An 18,928-nucleotide genomic window follows, 5' to 3' on the forward strand; every position below is an offset into this window, starting at 1 on the left:
TTAAAATAGCAATATGGATGCCAAATTGTCATTATCTTGGTAGTTTTTATTTATATAACAACTCTATTATGTTTTTCTACTTGAGAAAACTATGACAACACATACCAAATCCTTCCTCGTTACTCCATAAAAATGAAAGTGAAAAAAATAAATAAAAATGTAATAAAACTGTTGTTACATACAATATAATACATACAATTATAAAAAACTTTTTCAGACTCTTTCTAGCTTTTTGCAATGTATTGAGTTACAAGTATGGACTTGGTATATGTTGTTTTCACGTCTACTGTGTGTGATATAATGAATTATTTGCAATATGGTACACTATGAACCGTATTAAACTTATTTGTGTAGCCGTACAATAGTATAGTGTATGCCAATATATCCAATCACATTGATTTTTGGGTCTTACCTAAAAACTACTTTCCCAGTGACCTATTCTTAGAGTACATACAGATAAAATAGACGTCCAGGCCTAATTTACATGTACAGTGTCTAATTATTGATACTTTAACAATTTTCTGAATCAGTAAATTTGTTAGATGTCTGATCTAACTAATAGTACTCCGTTTATAACTAGTGCAGGTTTAAGATTATGTTTCTAACAACACAAGACTTAATCAATAATTTATAAGAACCCTACTTTATTTGTTGACACAGATAGATAGAAAGCGATTTATTATATATATGAATAGTACACACTCCGACCAACAACTCACACACGTATACGAATTATCCGTTATCACTATTTCTCTCTTTTCGTAATGGGATATCGAATAATTCCAAATAAATGACGTCATCAAATATAGACTGCTATTTTGCCAAATATCAAAAATAGTTCACAATACTCAGTACACAGGTGTGAGATTTTCCTTATTTCAAGCCTTAAATGTATGAGTTTATAAATCAGAGATAATTGTTGTAGGGTATTTAGAACCGAAACTGCAACTTGCAGATTGCTACCTGGTTATTCCAACCATTCGATCATCACTCGATATTTATAAACCCAGCGGAAATATAATATCCTTGATATGAATTCCTATATTTGTAGAGACTTCAGGCAGTAAAAGGAGACATCAGAAAATGTACGTGCTTTTTTCAACCCAAATGCTTGAATTCACACAATAACAGAGTGTTAATTATGCTCAATCTCAATAAACATACATTGTGCTTATCACTGATGCATTGAGGTTGACAAGGTAAAAGAAGTTAAAATATTCCAGTCGATGCACAGATTGAATGTTTTTTTTTTGTGTTTCAACGATTTCTTTCGGAATTATTGTATTTCTTTATTTCTTACACTTTACACCTACAAGAAAAATCGAACAAATAGAAGCTATGAAATACTCCCATAGATACTTTACAGTACCCTGGGAGTTGCACACGAAAGTTCGCAATGCACATATGACGACTGATTACTCAATGAGCTTATAATATGCTGAACACTATCTAATAAAAGTTTGCAAGGCGCAAACGGCGTCATGCTATGGATGTGAAGCACATTGAAACACATGGATTTTTACAGAATCATTTGTGTCGTGAAGAGAAAATCATATATAAGAAGAGTAATAACGACCCTGTGATTTTTGCAGCTCCAAAAAAGGAAAGACGATTAGGAATTCGTTTGGGCAATGAGTGCCTTTACATGGATCTTACCATCTGTGGTCCATTATATCTGATATGATCATGAAATCGTCATTTACAAAGGGGTTTGTCCTATATTAGTAAGTAAAATGGGTTTCCGTGATAAGCGAGATTATAACAGATATGGGTCCTGGCCTGTTGACATGATCACTTACAATACTAAGTATAGGATAGGATGTCCACATTAAGTCGAGATTCAACCTTGACAACATTTGAAACAAGAAAAGCATCGTAGGCGAAATTTACACCAAGCAGTATCGTGGATAGCCACCTATAGCCGTACCTATGTGGATATGTGCTAGTTTAGCGCTTGTTTTGCCTGCCTGTCTGTCTGGCTGTCTGTCATTCTCAATGACATTGTATTTATTCCTCCACTCTCTCCCCACCTCTAGAATGTGCCATTCCTATAATTCATTGTATATAGACTTTCAAATTAATTATGACACAGTTTAAATTTGATTGCAGTGATATATTAAATAAGGGTAGTGGAGAATAAGATATGATGATACTTAATAGTAATATTAATAACAGTATGTGCTAATGGAGGGAGATACTAGCAATGAAAACTATTAGTATTGATATTTATTGGTTAAGTAATGAACACCAACTAATAATTGAAATTACACACATTCTATGAATGATGTAATATCTATGATTCAAATATCGTGTTTTACTCTTCAGCACAGCTTGGAAATCCAACAAATAGACCAGTTTGATCAAAATAAATGAATGCATTACAATATACTCACCTAAAGCCAGGTTAAGTATGTAGAGTGAAGCGTTAGAACGCCTGTGTTTCTTTTGTAGATAAACCATACACACCAGTACATTACCAATCAAACCAATGATACAAAACGTCGATAACGTAGGCACTTCCATAGGAAGAGATGTCATACCATTACCATTGCTGTACACGTCCGGTACATCAACACCAGTACGGTTAGTAGTGGTGTCATTCGTTGTACTTACGAACGACGTAGGTACAGAATTAATACATGGTTGACGATCTGCACTCACTTCACTACCTGTTCCCGTTGCTGTAGTATCAGCTCCTACCGTAGTGAAATTACTAGACATTGTGGAAACTGTAGAAACTTGGTTCTTCTAACCTTTGTCTAATCAGCAGAGACAGTGCAGCGGTTTAGTGATTGTTTTAAAGTATTTAAAGTGAAATAAAAATGTTTGATATTTGTTTAGCGTTTAGAGGGAGTGTTGTATCAATTTCCGTTAGCACAGTTAAATAATACTTGCATCAGTACTCGTATTACAAATATATAGGTATCGGCCCTGCTCTAACGGTTTTTAAGTAGACTTTTTAACGTCATGTGTACGTGTTGTCGACACTGAATCGTGACTAAAATTCCTCAGCAAATCATCACTTCTGTCCAGTCTCAACAACAGTTATCAACATAATGTATGTTATTGTCCAAATAAGTACAAGGCGCGGTGAGAAAACATAAATTCGAAGTTCTCTTAGCTACAAGAAGAGAAATGACAGACAGTTGATAAACAACCGGGTTGTTAGGAATCTATTGATAAAGCCTGTAACTGTACATGCGTAGACTGTAACTATCAATAGTGTCTGAACAACATTGATTGTGATATAAACAAGCCGTGATTATTCCGAAAATTATTGAAAGAGTGAGTGAGTGAGTGAGTGAGTGAGTGCGTGAGTGAGTGAGTGAGTGAGTGAGTGAGTGAGTGGGAGGGTGGGTGGGTGGGTGAGTGAGTGGGTGAGTGAGTGAGTGAGTGAGTGAGTGAGTGTGTGTGTGTGAGAGAGAGGTAAACAGACAGACAGACAGACAGTACTAGTGAGCGGCAGACAGAGACAGACAGCCAGGCACATACATACATACATACATACATACATACATACATACATACATACATACATACATACATACATACATACATACATACATACATACATACATACATACATACAGAGAGGAAGAGAGGTGGGGTAAAGAGATCGGAAAAATGACGAGGGAGAGAGGAATGGAGAAAGAGAGAACGGGAAGGAAAGAGCGACGGGGGAAGGAATGGCGTGAGGGAAGACAGGAGAGAGAGAGAGAGAGAGAGAGAGAGAGAGAGAGAGAGAGAGAGAGAGAGAGAGTGAGAGAGAGAGAGAGAGAGAGAGAGAGAGAGAGAGAGAGAGAGAGAGAGAGAGAGAGAGAGAGAGAGAGAGAGAGAGGGGAGTGGTTGGGAAGGAGAGGTGGGAGAATAACGAGGGAGTGATGGAGGGGAGAGAAAGAGCGGAGGACGGAGAGCGGGGAAGAGATAAAAGAGATGCCATAGACAGACAAACTGATAGAAGAGGAGAGGGAAAGAGAGAAGAATGGAATAAGGAGGGCGAGAAAGTGTGAGGGAGAGAGAGAAATAAAGAGGGACGAGTATGTTGTGAATCTGAATCCTGTAGATCAAATGCACAGATCACGTTTTTTCTACGCTTTTAAAGATCAAACATAGATCTAGGTTTTACTATATATTCCCATAACTCTCCTTGTTACAGTATACTCGTTTTGTTGCTGTCTGGACAAATCAGTATGTGTATTGAATACCAGGTATACTTCTCAGAACGACTTGTCTTAACATCTGCAGCAGTTTCCAGCGGAAACTTCTTTAAGAAAATTCTTAGTTTTTTTCACCTTTCCTCCTTAACATTTTTGTTCGATCTCTTAAATCAAAGAAAAATCCTTACACATGAATTGATGCCAAAATTGTGATTGATTCTTCACTTACTCATGGATGTTTCTCTTCGCTGTGTAACGGGGGTCAACAAATAACATCACGTGATTGACTTTGCTATCAAACAATTCGTGTCGTCGATTAAGTTTATTGACTATAAAGGAACATTCAACGATTTATTTCCCGCTATTAGTTGACTTCGTTGATGTCGACGTTCGGGACAGAATGATAAAATAATATTGAACCAGTCTAGATAATTGATTTGGAACATTTATCAATAACTGTCGCACTTCATTGAATTGATGATATTGCTCTTCTATAACTTACAAAAGACATACACTGATTGTGTTTTACTAAATAAGATTCAAAACATAGGTTTCTATGTGGCTATTAGAATTCTGTGTATAGTGACACTATTTCAAGGCCTAAGGCTTTGCTCTATCTGGAACCCAAGAATGTAAGGCTAAAACTAAAATGTGAGCCTACCAAAAGCCTTATGGGGGCGTACAGATCACACTTTAACTTGTATGTATGTATGTATGTATGTATGTATGTATGTATGTATGTACGTACGTGTACCACCTACAGCATCTGCACTTGTGCTTGTAATTGTGATGACGGTCTATACATGTTACTTGTAAATGTCTATTCACAAGCTATCATCTTTGTAAGGGAAAACTTAAATGGCAGGGGTCTAGCGGTGTTGAGCTACCAGACCCCTTTTTAGACCGAGTTAGAGATATTGATTTCACATTACACCATTTAAGAACAGCCTCCCAAAATCTACACCACCCGTAGTGCGATACTTGCCGATGAGTTTTTCCCTACTAGGGATATGGGGATGGGGTAGAGGCAAGAATGTACAATAGTTGTGTTGACAAACTGGTCAGTCTAGATACACATTTACATCCATGGCAGGGTGTTAGGACTACTACTATAGGTAGGTAGAAAAAGGTTGGGGTTACTAGCATAAACCTGATTTGTATTGTCTGCAATATTCCAAATTGCAGGGCTCATATCAGAGAAAAAAGAAAGAGCTCTCATCAAGCGACTGTATAAAGAGCTCTCATCAAACGACTCATCTCTATAGATATATATAGAGATGAGTGTATACACGCATGGACCGCTGAGAAGACTGTGTTTAGGGGAGTACGAAGTTGACTAGAGGGAATACACATTTAGAGTCATTCAGTCAGGTATTGTGGTCTGGTACTTTTGTGTTCCAGTGTCCTACGATTGATCTGAAGCAAAGGGATGAATCTTTTTGCGCTGTTTACGAAAAGTACTTGATACTGATGAAGTTGTTGCGAAAGAGGTTGGACACAATCATATTTCTTGGCGTTCCAGACAAGACGTGCTGCTGCATTATGATTTCTTTGCAACTTATCTATAAGGTGCCCAGGGCAACCAGAGAGGAGATTGTTACAATTGTTCAAGCGTGACAGAATAAGCATGTACAAACAAAGGCGTTGGTGAGGGTAGCTTTGAGAGAGTGCAAAAGTGATAAAGTTGGATCGGCTGAGTGTAGGCGGCTTTGCACTAATTCTGTTCATCCCGTGACGTTACATAGTCACTATAAGTAAGGTGTGGCTCCAGGGTTTACAGATTGCAAATGCATAGAGGATGGGAAAGATGATTTAGTGGGCAGGCCAGGTGACATTATTTACATTTCTGTTTTATAATCATGAAAGACGGCTTTATTAAATGTTTGTTTCTTGATGTCGGTATATACAATTTTGTGTGGGTTCGATAGTTTAATTACTTGATCGATCTTGGCTTCTTTTTCTCGTTGATTTTCATCTGTGAAACCATGGTGATCGATCGAATGTTATTTAACGAAGTCAAAACGAGGCTTTGTGTACTGAACATTAGAAAAGGGGCCATATGCAGCCCTAAGGGACAACAAGCATGATGAGAGAAGACCGTATTTTTGATTGCAAGCCATTGGCGATCATTGACGGAAAGATACGATCCAAAACAAGACTGATCAGATTCAGATATCCAGGTCGGCTGTTGACTATATCAATTGTGTCGAATTATGTCGATAATGACTAGACGAGTTCAGGGTTGTTTTCATGAATGTTTTAGCAGAATGATTAGTTCAAGAGGGCATTTAAGTTGATAGGCCGATTGCAAGAGAACCATTCTTTCAGCTACTTTTTACAGCAGCGCAGTTTGAAGACAATTACATGTTATTCCCCAACATTTTTCGTTGTTCAGCCAAGGAACGATACTGTGAAATAGGGAGGTGCGTCTTGGACGATGCCGTAAAAGAGGGTGTGGTTTACGACGATGATTTCAAGCACCTCAGAACCAATGACATAGACACAGGTTGTCGTGACGTAGAACGACCAGGTTATAATAATCTCCATTTTCTGTTCAAAAACATAACTCGGCTTGTGCATGGTACATAGGGATATGTAGAAGAAGGGAGAAAATACGTGTGTATAGCCATTTCTATTAACAAATAGATTTGTACACTAATCGAGAAAACAGTTTTGCAACACAACTTAGAATAGTTTGTTTCACAATTCCAAACCCATCATGGACAGAGTTAAAATGACTTAGATCCTCTCTGAAAGCAATGAAAGCCATGTTCAGTGCACATCGGTTGAGAGATTAAGAATTACGCCGATCAATGACAGTGAATTAATTAACTGAATAATCAATTACTTGTTTGAAAGATCGACTAAAATAATCAATGATAGAATTAAACAGCATAAATTAACATTACTTTGCATATAAAACATTGATGTGAGCAAATTGACAACACTTACTGGCCAGAAATAGACCTTTATTGACAAAATGAAATAAAATACACATAGTCAATATATAACTGATAAGTTTTCATAAAATGTTATTAATTTAATTGCCTTTTTACGATGCAGTAAGATGGTGTAATATCAACAAACATATATTTTTCAACATTAAAAGTTAACATGTTGAGACCATTTGAACAGGACATCAGTCAACAAACATATATTTTTCAACATTAAAAGTAACATGTTCAGATGGTCTGAACATGATATCATGTGTATTTTCAACATTAAAAGTATAAGACCATTTGAACAGGACATCAGTCAACAAACATATATTTTTCAACATTAAAAGTAACATGTCCAGATGGTCTGAACATGATATCACGTGTATTTTCAACATTAAAAGTATAAGACCATTTGAACAGGACATCAGTCAACAAACATATATTTTTCAACATTAAAAGTAACATGTTCAGATGGTCTGAATATGATACCACGTGTATTTTCATCATTAAAAGTATAAGACCATCTGAACAGGACATCAGTCAATAAACATATACAAAACAATATCAGACCAGCTGAACAAGGTTCTTTAAATGCAATTAAAAGTATTCAAAATGTTTAAGTATTTAAAATATTGGTAGAATGTAACGGAAAATATGTGGGTCGGGTCAAAGGTCGTATCCTGAGCGACGATATCGGGTCAAATGTGGTATCACTGTTTCATTCCTACTTGAGGGCGAGCAGTTTTTATAAGGTTCCAGAACAAAGTGTGTATTTATTTTGAAAAGATTGTGATGACCAGGACTTGAATTCCTGAATTCATCCAGGAAAATATAAAACGATAGAATAATATATTGTGTTTTTAACTCTTTTGAAAGACAAGACAGAATAGATATATTATTAACACCCAATTCTATTCTACGTTACACTGTTTGACAATTCAATACAGTTGTATTTGTAAGTGGCATTTGCTCATTGAAATTATTTATATAACAATTTGAAACATAAAGAGAAGATGAAAGCATTTATTGAGTAGCCATTGGATATGTGATAATGATGATTTTTTTGTGCAAATGTGTACATTAAAGGGACAAGATGCAAATAAATGTGGGAGTGACCGTTGTTTTGGGGAGGGTCATTGTTTCCCTTGCATTGCCAAGTGTTTGGGGAAGGATCAGTATTTTCAGTGCAGTGATATTTTTCATCACAGATCTTTTAATGACAGAGGGGAGAAGGTCAACCTTTTTCACGCAGTCGACTTCAGAAAAACACCCCCCCCCCCGAAAATTATGTGCAATTCCTCACAATAGATTTAATTATCATATAGCATTATTCATCTTTGATGTCTATCGGATTCTGCTGAGACATGTCGTTCATCGAATGTGCGTTTTCCAGTTTCGTGTCATCCATTTCACTGTTATCATAGGCAGATCCCATTGTGTATGCGCTAGTAACTGCTGTTTCACTCTTGCGTTTACTAAACAGGCGCCGGCATGCCTTGCGAAATTGAGGATTGCAGAATGAATATATTATTGGGTTCATGCAACTATTGGCGTAAGGAATCAACAAACCAACATTTTTAGCCATTGGATGCATTGCATTTTCAGGCAAATAAATGAACATTAAGTTGTATGTGCACAACAACACGTAACACATAAAGTATGCAAAGAAAACAATCATCAAAGTACGTGCTGTTTTCCAATGGGCCTTGTCGAACTTGCTTGTCTTTTGATCTTTGCCGTCATTACCTTTGACCTGCCCTAACATGCCCCTGGTACTTTTCCATACCTCTACGACAATAACTATGTATAAGACGAGGGTCAGGATTGATGGAATATAGAACAACACAAGGTTGAAATAGAACGCCTTGAAATGTCGAAACCAGGACTTCTTCCCATACGGCAATACAAGTTTACATGCAAATGCAGATTTCCCTTCGTATGTGTCCCCGTGGTTCATACTACCATAGATAGTCTAAAGGACAAAACAACGAAACGAGATATTACTCTCATAAATAGATATAACGTTGGTCAGGAGATCCACTGATGCACTGACAATGAAATAGCTACAACTACATAGCCCTCTAGGGTTTACAAAAAAACATTTTTTTTATGTAGAGAGTGAATGAAGTCATGTTGAGATTATATACGTGCGATATGTATGTATGTATGTATGTATGTATGTATGTATGTATGTATGTATGTATGTATGTATGTATGTATGTATGTGTGTGTGTGTCTATATGTATGTATGTATGTATGTATGTATGTATGTATGTATGTATGTATGTATGTATGTATGTATGTATGTATGTATGTATGTATGTATGTATGTGTGTGTGCTCTGTGTGTGTATGTATGTATGTATGTATGTATGTATGTATGTATGTATGTATGTATGTATGTATGTATGTGTGTGTGTGTGTATGTATGTATGTATGTATGTATGTATGTATGTATGTGTGTGTGCTCTGTGTGTCTGCATGTTTGCCTGTATGCATGTATGTAAATGTAACATTATTTATGTACGAGCGCGTATCTCACTGATTCTCCGTTAATATGTACAATTGCTACGTAGAACTTCAAATTTTGAGCCAAGTTACACAGAATAATGCGACACAGCTCTTTTGGCACACCAATAACGGAAAATAAGACATTTAATTTAAACTATTTGAGATTATATATTGAGTGAACATTAGTTCTGACGAAAGTTCACAATGTTTCTTCAATTAGATCTCAACTATCGTGATGTGGCTTCACTTCGTCCATTACCAAAGAGCCTGTGACATTGTATATTTCTGATACAGTGAGTAACAAAGACTTGACTTGACCCGTAAAATTGTTACAAATTATCAAACTTAAATCTCCATATAAGTGATTGTTAACAATACTCAAACGTGATTAGTTGATGAGTAAACAGCTTATATATATACATTATCTCGTGTTGTTAAATCTTGTATTGCGACATTATTGTACCAGTAAAGAATCAGTGATCTGCGTGTGTGATGGACGACGTAGATAGCCGTTACCACGGTGACTGTTTTTACAGATAGTATGATGACGACATTGAAACTAGTGTATTACTCGTACTGTGTATTTCTTTTAGTTTTATAAATTGAACTAATTAAGACACCTTTGTCCTTTGCAATATAATACTCATGTAACCAGTCAAACGACATTTAAATGTAATTATAGAATTCTAGTTGGGCTAATAATACAGACTTCATAATGACAACAGCAAGCCTTAATTGGAGATTTTCTTTGAAATGTCAGTATATTTCTGGCTCACTAAAGGTCAGAATATATAGATGTTTGGCCTAGATCGTTCATATTTCCACATCAGAATATTAAGTATTTTAGCTTGGCGGAGAAATTGACATCAATATGTAAGAGAATACAATGTTATAAAGGGCAATCCTGGTATTTTACTATGAAGTGGTGGTGGTCAGATAAATTTACAACGTAATTAATTTGAAAATAGTATACTTTTTCCATCTGGTGTCAAGTCCCACCAAGTGGTAAAACAAAAGTTATTTTTATGACAAAGTTGGAGGCGCAGCAGACATACCTTGAACATGAACAATGTCGGGGAAGAAGCTGCCAGTGCTAACACCCACAGAATCACTAGTATGACCTTGGTTCTTGTCAAGGTAAAGCTGACTCTGAACTTCATCGGATGACAGATCGCAAAATATCGATCAATTGCTATGGCAACCATTGTAAACACGGTTATATTAAAGCCAACGTATCGCATAAATCTGTGGATGATGCATAAGATGTCAATATTCCAAAGTATCGGCCACGTGGGACGGAAAAACTCCGTCACGTGGAATGCCACTACAACCAGTGCGAGCAGATCTCCTGTAAAAATATAAAAAATTAAAAACATGTATTTAGAAAGTTGCATATCCGTCATTTCCAATGGCGTAATTTCCAATGCATAGCCTGCTCGACTTCCAAAAAGCCACCCCAGATACAACGATATAAATGCTAGCGTTCAGTTTCCTGATATCAAGCACAATGTAATCACTGGGGTCCATGTACATGAGCATTGATTTGTGGATATTTCAATAACCGGAGAAGCAAGGACCATCACAGCAATTCCTCTTACATGGATCAAATATCAGTACATGTTGTACTTTGAGATAAAATCAACATGCATTGCATATCGTTATCCGTGGGTTGATGTTGTTGAAGAAACACTTACTTTATCGTATATTGTTTGTTGTGATTTATTTTGATTTACTATATGATTTACTATGACCGCCATATAAGACTCCATGGCAAGACAGGGAGGTAAGCCTCAAAGGCTTAGATAATTTAATAACACTGTGATGATAAAATATAGCACACTTTGACATTCTGATATGTATTGGCTATCTAGTGAAATTTACACAATACAGTGTTTACATGGAATTCAGTAACACAGTGTCTGATATCATGAAATGTACACACTACAGTGTTTACTGGAACTCAGTAAACACAGTGTGTCTGATATCATGAAATGTACACACTACAGTGACACACAGTGTTCATTAGAACTCAGTAATCACAGTGTCTGATATCAAGGAATGTACACAATACAGTGTTCATTTGAACTCAGTAATCACAGTGTGTCTGATATCATGAAATGTACACAATACAGGGTTTATTAGAACTCAGTAATCACAGTGTGTGTGATATCATAAAATGTACACAATGCAGTGTTCATTACACCTCAGTAATCACAGTGTGTGCGATATCATAAAAGGTATTATAAACAATATGACACGAGAATAATTAAAGCACAGATTCTTTACAGTGGAAATTCTCGTCATCCCCGATTCCTAACATTTTACCTTCACTTTAACGTCATTCTCGGTCTCTGTTTTATCAATTACTTGTAAATGTCGCTGTATACATAGTTTGAAATTAAGTTATTATTATAGACGATGGAAATAATGTGACAGTGATTTTAGGGTGTAAGTAATTACATCCAATGTAAGTAATTACATCCAATGTAATTACAGACGAAATTGATTTTTATTTAATGTATAAAGTATAATGTAAAGTGAACGACACAGACAAGAAACTAATAATGACAAATTATACAGCCCGTTTCAAGCTACCGTTCATCTACTCTGTTTGATATAACCAAGCAGAAACAAATAAGAAAACTAAAATGGCAAGGTTGCTATTTCTTGCTACATTGTGTCTATTATGAAGTAAACAATTTAAACATACTGCAATTGTACGCAGACACGTGAGCACCAATGTTTTGACGTCTGCATGGTGGCACTTTAGTTCACACTTTAATTCAGACAAAATGTAGCAACTGTGTTCATTTCTATCTTAAAGTGTAGCATATACAGTTTCTTATTGGTTTCAGCATGGTTGTATCAATCAGAGCTCAGTGAATGGTAATTTGAAACTGACTGTAGCTGAAGTATTTGTAAAGTACTTATTACTTGTAGGAATCATGGACTGTTTAAGATGCAATGACGGAGAAATCTAATGCCTCAAATATAACCCTTGTAAAGTTATATTGATTCACTACTTATCACTCCTACTACAATTTTCTTTCACTCGTGAACATCATTTTCAAAGGGTGAAGAATTGATCAAACGATGAATCTACTTTATGTTTTCGCTTTGTTAGTCTCAGTACACATATTTTCTCATGTAAGCCAAAGAGATAAAACTTGACAGAGAAAGGGCATAGTGCTCGTTACAGTAGAGTAAGCAGCTAGCAGGCAATGTAGTTATGTGGAACTTCCACACGCGATTCCATTTACTGAACGTACGTGTATGATTACTTGTGATATTCTTTACATAAATTTACCGTGAATTTACATGGTGTAGGAAGTCGGGGAGGCTTTTAAAGACCCTTTTCTGTTCTTAGCCCATTATGATGAATTAGTGTAGTAGCAATAAGCCTTCTGGTAAACTGTTGTAAATGTCTACATGACATTAAGTTAAAAAAATATCTGCGTTTTATGCAACCTAGGTATTTTTAATGAATTGAAATTGTTTTAATTTCAACCTGATTCCTCGTGTGTATATATATATATATATATATATATATATATATATATATATATATATATATATATATATATATATATATATATATATATATATATACAAAATTTAAAATATTATAGAAGTATAATTGTTCAAACAGAACAGTTTACCTTATTTTTTGAACGACGTGAATTTTAATCACAACAACAAAGTTCTACAGATATCAATATAAAATTGATAATTCACGCACAATTATAACAACGCGTAAGTATGAAGTATAAGTCTCGGAAATACAAATATTTGTATATATACTCCAAAAAGAACTTAAGATCAGAAAAGCTTCAGTTTATTAGTAAAATAACACATTTTCGATAAATCATTTTGATCAAATGAATTGCGAAAAAAAAACCCCATAAAATAGTCTCCAAGATATATATACCCATACTCCGTAAAACGATTAGCAATGGGAAACATACATTAACGTTGGCTGCATAATTTGCCGTGCTCTCAGGCGTTTCACATTGGTTTATTTTATTATACAACTTCCCCTATATCGTTGTAATAGCATACATTGACGTGGTCTGAGTACACAGTATTAGTTTATGGTATGGTAAATAACGTTCAATGTATAATATCTTTTAGCGTTCTACTGACTCTGCATATAAATTGAAGCAATACTATTTTTCACTTAACAGATAAAATCAATATTGCATAGCTTAGCAAAGCAGGCACCAAGCTTAAAATCAATAGATCAGACGATGACTTGATTTATCGCAACATGACATTTAGCATCATGGGCATTAAATCGATATAACCATCCTACAATATATACCTCATCACGGTCAGCATTAAGCAGTTTCGATTTTAGACATGCAGTACGTTCCTATGACAAGAGTTTCGTTCATGTCAGCATTCATAAATACCTTACCATCATGAAAATGATTCTGAATATTGATCACAGAACAGTATAACATGTTTTCATTGAATTTCAACCCAGTAACATAGTATGATCTTCATTACGTTATATGTCGTTTCCATGACAATGGTATTTCATACCTGATATTCAATTTTATGTTATCTTTTAATCTTTATTTTTCATTAGTCAACATTCATAACGTACAAGCTATTCATACTGGATATAGATTGTCATGAAATAATATATTCGATATTTTGAACAAAATACGATTTCGACCAGCATTACATTATAACTGACAGGTGGATAAATGACTGAGTTTGGATAACTTTCAAACTGGACAGTATTTTCAGAAATGGTTTCAAACTGTTTGAAAGACTTTTTGATTTCACAGTTTTGAACAAAAATGTCTTGATATATGATTCAGAATATGGTGTGACAAATCATTGCATAATTATATTGTTTGAATCATGACAGATATCTCAGCTCAAAGTCCTAGCGTGCAAGTGCATTTTATAGATTCTACCTGTAAAAATAATAATGCAGTTTTATATAGTGTTTTCCACAGTGAGCTCAAAGTGCTGATCATTACCCCTCGGTAAGGACCTGTTATATAACTGTCCTTTATACTTCCTCAACTCCTCTGGGAGCATACAATCCATTGCAGCCTTTAAAAGTGCATAGGATTACATACTACACCAGGCAACCTCTATCCTACCAGGTCCCCAAATCAGCTGGGTTGACCGAGGCACAATCATGGTTCAAATCTTGTCCGACCGAGGACTATAGCCATATGCGTTCAGAAACAAACGATAGCAACGAGGCTTGAACCAACAACTTGCAGGTTCCAAGCCAGTCGTTCTAATCATTAACCATCGTGAGTCGAGTAAATGCTGTAAAGGATGGGCTTATAGACATTGACTCGTAAAACGAGAAATTCTGAAGTTAAGGACATACACAGTCACCATTTGAACAGTTGCGTGATTGCATGACATGTAAATGCGATGATCTTTGATAAACGAGAACAGACATGGTTTCTGGGCAGTGTATCCTCATTAGTCAATCTAAGCAACTATGGTTCAACATGCAAAGTAGTCTTGTCGAAATCAAAATACAGATGACTGTCTTAGAATTAAGCATTTAAAGCTGCACTAGCTGCAAGTGGAACGTTTTCTGAAACTGTTCTGTTGGATATACTAACTTACTCATAATATCGTACACCCTGTACAGTATTGAATCACCTTTCGGTAAATGTATTTGTGTAGCTGTACACATAATATGCTACAATAAATCCCATCAAAATTGATTTGTGGGTCCGCACCCTAAATCAGCTGCCCAACGCGATCACAATGTTAATCTGTTACTATACTTGTGGATAAAATCGACCCCTAGTTAGCATGTACAGTCGCCAATAATCGGTATTTTAAATGTTCAGTGAATATACTGTTGGATCGAAGAAATACAGTAACTTCAGTTACAACTAGTGCAGCTTTTAGTTCATAGACCAAAAGTGTACATTTTCATCAGATGATATTATAGTCAGATGCATACAAAACTATTTTTAATATTAAACATATTGAATCGCAAATTGACGTCATACTGTAGCTGTGCAGTAATATCATATTCGCAATATGAGATGTAAACTAGTTTTCAATAGATGTACTATGCTGTTATGACACGTCCTGTAGTTTATGTTATTACTTTTTGATATGTGTGTGTGTGTCTTTCCACGTCATTAATTCTGGAGCCTGTAAATGCGACTAGTTCCCGTTGGTTTTTTCCAGTAAAATGAATGAATGAATGAATGAATGAATGAATGAATGAATGAATGCATGAATGCATGAATGAATGAATGAATGAATGAAAGAATGAATGAATGAATGAATGAATGGATGGATGGATGGATGGATGGATGGATGGATGGGTGAATGAATGGATGGATGGGTGAATGAATGGATTGATAGGTGGATGGATGAATGAATGAATAAATGAATGGATGGATGGATGGGTGGGTGGGTGAATGAATGGATTGACAGGTGGATGAATGAACGAATGGATGAATGAATGAATGAATGAATGAATGGATGGGTGGGTGAATGAATGGATTGACAGGTGGATGAAAGAATGAATGAATGGATGGATGGATGAATGAATGTATGAATGTATGAATGAATGAATGAATGAATGAATGAATGAATGAATGAATGAATGAATGAATGAATGAAAGCGGGAAGGATAGAAAAAAATTCCTACAGTCACGAGACTTTGTGGTGTTGGTGCCTGAATACTTCTGCCCTCAGTCTATGTGACTTTTGTATTATTAGAATAGTGGATTACATCTGTGATTAATTACATAGACGTGTCGTCTGTTATTTACTTAGCAACAAAGATGATCTCTTTATTCTTTCACCTCGACATCTAATTTTCTGATAGCAGAAAATAATAATGACACATTATTCCTAAATTGATACCTATAGTTTTTATAAAGATTATGGTAAAGAAATCAGGTTTTGTTAAATATCCGCGGTCAATGTATAGATAATAATTAAATCTAGATTAAATTTAATAGGCTTTGCCAATTTAGAATGAATCGAATCGATAATTGGTCTTTTTGCCATTCTAGGCCTCTGGCAAAGTTGCATTTTTATCTTTAATAAGCGATAACTACGTATAATCAAATCATTAACCGAACGACGTACAAAAGCATGTATATACACTAAAGAACTGATATCTTTACGTTGTGATAATTTCTTGGCATCTGTGAAAAACCTTATCAGCGAGTCCAGCGTTGTTATGATTTCATCTTTAGATCGTGGTAAGCAGTACAATTGGGTATCATCTAGATGCACAGATATGGAAATGAATGAAGCAAAAAGATATCAAAATTCTATTTTCAATTCGAGTAAATCCATTTGAAAATGACTTGATGTTCGGGCGATTACTAGTAACTTAATCACATTGCCTTATAGTTGTTTAATGGTTTTAATGCACATGTTTTCATATCATCATCATCATCATCATCATCATCATCATCATCATCATCATCATCATCATCATCATCATCATCATTCATCATCATCGTCACCATCACCATATTGTGTTCGTCTACGTCGCATACAATCGTCTTCATTTACGTCCTTTACACATCATCAAACTACCACTGAAGTATTGTGACCGACGAGTATCTTGCCTTAGGGTTACAACAACAACAACAACAACAACAACAACAACAACAACAATAACAACAACAACAACAACAACAACAACAACAACAACAACAACAACAACAACAACAACATCCCTAACCTACCTACCCTATTTTCTGAGTCATGTTATAGGAAACAAACGATTTTTGAATTTTTTTCCTGTCAGCAACCAAAACTCAATTTGCGAAAGTCCGATATTTTACATTTGTGTTAAGTAACTTATGTTATCTATGACGTGACAAGCTTGTCCTAATAGATTATTTTATGGGTAATGACATTTCCTCTTTAGTTCACCACACTGGTACCAAACATGTACAAGTTTTCGCTAATAATAAGATCAACTTGAAAAAGCTTCATTTATTCATATGAAGCCACTTCACTGTATGATAACAGATGGTTCAGAAAGTAGGACAAGTCAATTGCATAGTCGTAAACCACAGCCATTCTTTTACGGTAATTGTGGAACGTCGCCTTTACAAGTGAATATAACAAAGTACAAATTTTATCTTGGTTATAGCTGGGTTAATGGCAGGTAGGCAGGTAGTGTACCACGTTTTTTTTTTAAACTCTTTTTATTTACAATGTAAACATTATACACTATTTGCAATTGTTGCATGGACGACGAATAAAACGATACAACATTCAACTAATAAGTGCAAAATGTAAAAAAATAGCAACATAAAGCAAACGTACAGAAATTAAATCTATTAAAGCCATTCCCAAGGAACGATGGTTATAATTTGCATACACGCCCGTGATAAAAATAACAGATTTTTTTGTTATCTAAAAAAAGCTGTCATCTGCATGATGCATCAAGTTGAAGAAGTCCAAACTGAAGTACAGATACAAGTAGATTATACGCATTGATAAATATGTATACTTACCTAATGCTAGATTCAATACATATAGCGATGCATTAGATCGACGGTATTTCTTCTGGAGGTACACGGCCAGAACCAGAATATTACCAAAGACCCCAACCACACACACAGCTGTAAGGAAAGGAACTTCAAAACTGTTGGTAGTCAGTGGCATTTCATGTCCAGTTCCATTAGCCGTTGACGAATCATTTTCAAAATCTGTCAAGTTTGCCCACACCGTTGTGTCTGAACCAGACTGTAGTGTTACAGATGTTGGAATCGAATGGACACCTGTAGACGACACACTATCTGACGAATTTTCCATTGCTTTCACGGTACTGTTGAGGCCAACCCAGCTAGAATTCGGTGCAAACGCGTCAGAGTTATTCATCGTTATTGAGATCAGCCGTCGCTGTGTCTATCTAAGGTTAACAGATAAAACATGAATTAAGTAATCAGTACATCTATAGCTTTGCACGCTATATTTATATCCAGTATTTATGCAAATCCTATGCTAATATTGATAGTGACGTCACAATAGTTATTATACTAACCAACAAATAAGATTCGTAAATTCAACTTTAAAAATCACTTTCATTAACATATCATGAACTTTCTGTACTATACTGTCTTTTATTGTCAGTGTTTCTTAATGATGGAGATGACCTAGAAAGCGTGTATCAGTAGTCTGAAAAACTTTGCACACGACGTAGGACTAGTTAATGTCCCTAAAAATAACTAGTTTTATATACTTACTTATTTTCCGGCCGTGACAGACAGACACATCGCTCAGCAGACTAAAAACATCATCAAATACGGAGATGTAACAAATAAATGTTGTTGCCGACCATTTT

The 18,928-nt window shown here is 35.5% G+C and overlaps 1 protein-coding gene across 1 annotated transcript; it reads right to left on the reverse strand.

Annotated features, from left to right (window-relative positions):
- Positions 1–8,423: 8,423 nt before the first annotated feature.
- LOC144451818 (C-C chemokine receptor type 1-like) lies at positions 8,424–18,465 on the reverse strand. The gene is made up of 3 exons (XM_078142721.1): positions 18,099–18,465; positions 10,662–10,954; positions 8,424–9,068 (listed from the first exon to the last, which is right to left on the reverse strand). Exons 1-3 carry the CDS (start codon positions 18,463–18,465, stop codon positions 8,424–8,426), a joined length of 1,305 nt encoding a protein of 434 aa, XP_077998847.1.
- Positions 18,466–18,928: the final 463 nt, after the last annotated feature.

The sequence above is a fragment of the Glandiceps talaboti genome, chromosome 21 (genome assembly GCF_964340395.1).
Source record: "Glandiceps talaboti chromosome 21, keGlaTala1.1, whole genome shotgun sequence".
Lineage (NCBI taxonomy): Eukaryota > Metazoa > Hemichordata > Enteropneusta > Spengelidae > Glandiceps > Glandiceps talaboti.

Bases quoted from the DNA above. Each gene is read 5' to 3' on its own strand.
- LOC144451818 (XM_078142721.1), bottom strand. From the start codon at position 18,465: ATGAATAACTCTGACGCGTTTGCACCGAATTCTAGCTGGGTTGGCCTC. The intron at 10,955-18,098 runs GTAAGTATACAT...ATATTTTTACAG, and splicing joins TGTATTGAATCTAGCATTAG to GAGATCTGCTCGCACTGGTT. The intron at 9,069-10,661 runs GTATGTCTGCTG...TTTGTCCTTTAG, and splicing joins CGACATTGTTCATGTTCAAG to ACTATCTATGGTAGTATGAA.